At 34.9% G+C, this 2,559-nt stretch overlaps 1 protein-coding gene across 2 annotated transcripts in view; it reads right to left on the bottom strand.

The window, feature by feature from the left end:
• Positions 1-290: 290 nt before the first annotated feature.
• The window catches only part of LOC125676317 (ran guanine nucleotide release factor-like), an 8,674-nt gene continuing 6,405 nt past the window's right edge, over positions 291-2,559 (bottom strand). Inside the window, exons 5-6 of one of the 2 annotated variants that reach the window (XM_048914210.2) lie at positions 2,473-2,526; positions 1,778-1,887 (exon numbers count right to left, since the gene is read on the bottom strand). In XM_048914210.2, coding sequence (XP_048770167.2) covers positions 2,487-2,526 — 40 coding nt within the window. In that variant the 3' untranslated portion in view covers positions 1,778-1,887; positions 2,473-2,486. Of the gene's footprint in view, positions 1,888-2,472; positions 2,527-2,559 lie in introns of both variants that reach the window. The other variant, XM_048914203.2, reaches the window with a different exon arrangement.

Genomic DNA, 2,559 nt, shown 5'->3' with positions numbered 1-2,559 from the left:
TATGGATGTATTTCACAAGTGTGTGCTGATGCAAAGTATGATATTGCATTATTTTAATAAATTTCTAGATAATAGTCTTGATAAAAATATACCTTACTGATGTGTGTCAAATTAAAACAAAATACACAACATTGCATAAAAATCTAAAGGACTAGATTTGGATTTGTCTGTCTGAAATTGAGTCATTTTTATCTTGAAATTTCATGAAACATAAATAGAAAATTTTCACCACAATTTTTATTTTTGAATGTACATTTCTAAGATTTACATTGAAAATTGTCAAAAATGTCAACTTTTCCAGCAATTTTATTAATAGAAATTACAGGCTGCATGCATCAAACAAAGTGATGAAGTCGTACATCGTAACGTACAGATATATAATAATCATCATATTTCATGTTTGACTCAAACTTTCTAAAGTCAAACAGATTAGAATGATGGCAATCCGCTTCCATTTGAAAGAAAAATGGCGGGAAATGCATATATTTCATGCATGAGTTGTACATGGTAAATTCGCAATTCCTTACAAAATCAGAAGTGGTTTTGTATATCCTATGTACTTAACAAAACATTAATACAAACGTTTCTGTTTTTTATGTACACACATTTGTACACATATGTAGTTTGTTGCAGTCGGAATTAAGGCTAAATTATTCTGTTAGTAAAACTAGCTCTTTCACCTTCAGGTATCAAGCAACTTTAATCTTGAGCAATAAAATCTATCCTAACTGGAGAAATATCCCCAAGAAGGATTATTCACACAGGGTGACTTTTTTTCTCTCTGTGACTTTGTCTAAAAGACCTTAGATCAAAGTCATACTGCAGTGTGACATCTGGTCATAAACAGCCTGTGCACCAATTATTAGGCTTTAACATCCCAAATTGTCATCCAGATAAAAATATCCAGCTGTTTTCAACCCTTGACCTTGGTTCAGGGTCACAACACATTGCTTGGTTATAGGCAATCTTTGTTCCAAGTATGAACTTCTAGTGTCTCACCAAACTTGTGGCTTGGATAAAAATTTCGAACTTTTTTCCCAGTTATCTCCATCTTGGTTCAGTTCATGGAACTCTGAGTGGTCATTACACATCCTTCTGGCCATGCATGTATCCGTGTAATAATGTCCACTGTAAGGTTGTGGCCTGGATATTTACCCGTGATCTTGACTTAGGTTCAGTGTCATGATACACAATCTAGTCATATAAAACAACCTTTGTGCCAAGTATGAGTTCTAATGACCCTCTACATTATGGCCTAGATAAATATATCTACCAAAGTGAGACGGACAAAGTGATCTGCACAAAGACGTACCTCCTCAATTTGTTTGCAAGAGTCAGAAATACAAGTTCAACTAATTTTGAAAACATTCTGAAATGAGTTTTCGTTTCATCTGTCAAATACTTGCTCATAAAATATGCATTACAAGGAGAGCACAGTCACAATAAAAATGTTGTGGCTCTCATCACCCTCAAGATGCCCCCTTATTCCAAAATGTGATGAACTATCAAAATGTATTTGATAGTCATTATATTCCATGAACTTGGTGATTACCACTGAATGTGAATTCCTCCCCTTAAAACAGCATGGAAGAAGAGCAGTACATTGGTAACATATTCCATCAAATTCAAATTTCTGTTAACCCTACAGGCAACAACCTAGTGCTGGTAATTCACAATTTGTGGTCAGTTACTGTCCAAATATCCTGGTAATTCACAATATGTGGTCAGTTACTGTCCAAATATCCTGGTAATTCACAATCTGTGGTCAGTCACTGTCCAAATATTCCCTCGTCTACGATACAGAGAGATGTCAGAATTTGTCGGAAGTCTTCAAGGGTCCAGGGGTCGGCACTGACAGGAACAGGATGGTGGCTGCTGCTCTGTGGACTGCAGAACAAATTGAGAGTTTTTTAAATCAACAACAAGCAACAGGATGTCATTGACATGTTTTAGCATTACTCAAGAAATGCATTTGTATAAATATAAGCTGTTGTGAGCTAAATCAAAATTTAAATGGCAGCAACACTAGAATTACACTTCAGTATATAGACTGTTGTGTGACCAGGGCTATGTAGATTTGCCCACAGGAAGTTCAGTTGACAGACCATTTGCTGGCCTTGTAAGCAATAGGTTCTTAGTTCAATTCCCTTAGGACACTTTCTCCTTCCTGTTACAAATGGGTATGATATACTTCTGAGACAGCAAAACTGATCTGTTATAATTAGATTTCCACTCTTTGGTTTTAAGTGGAGAGCGATTATAAGCAATATAGTGTAGTAAATTATATTCTACTATTTAATGGGGTTAAATGTTTCTTTCCCTATCAATTATGTAAATACTACTGTAGATTTGCTTATTTTTTATCATAATATGAGAAAAATTGGAAAATTGATGAGGTTTTGATTTCAAGGTCATGATATTTCACATCTTCATCACAAGTCAAGGGTTATTGATTCGTTACCTTGCACTAACCTTGACATCAGTTGCTATACAAAAGTTGGGCTCATTAGACCATTACGCAATCCACTATAAATAAAACATCCAATAAAATCACTGCAT

This window comes from Ostrea edulis, chromosome 1, assembly GCF_947568905.1.
Source record: "Ostrea edulis chromosome 1, xbOstEdul1.1, whole genome shotgun sequence".
Classification (NCBI taxonomy): Eukaryota; Metazoa; Mollusca; class Bivalvia; order Ostreida; family Ostreidae; genus Ostrea; species Ostrea edulis.
Note: the sequence above shows the minus strand (reverse complement) of the source record. Positions and strands in the feature narration are given on the sequence as shown.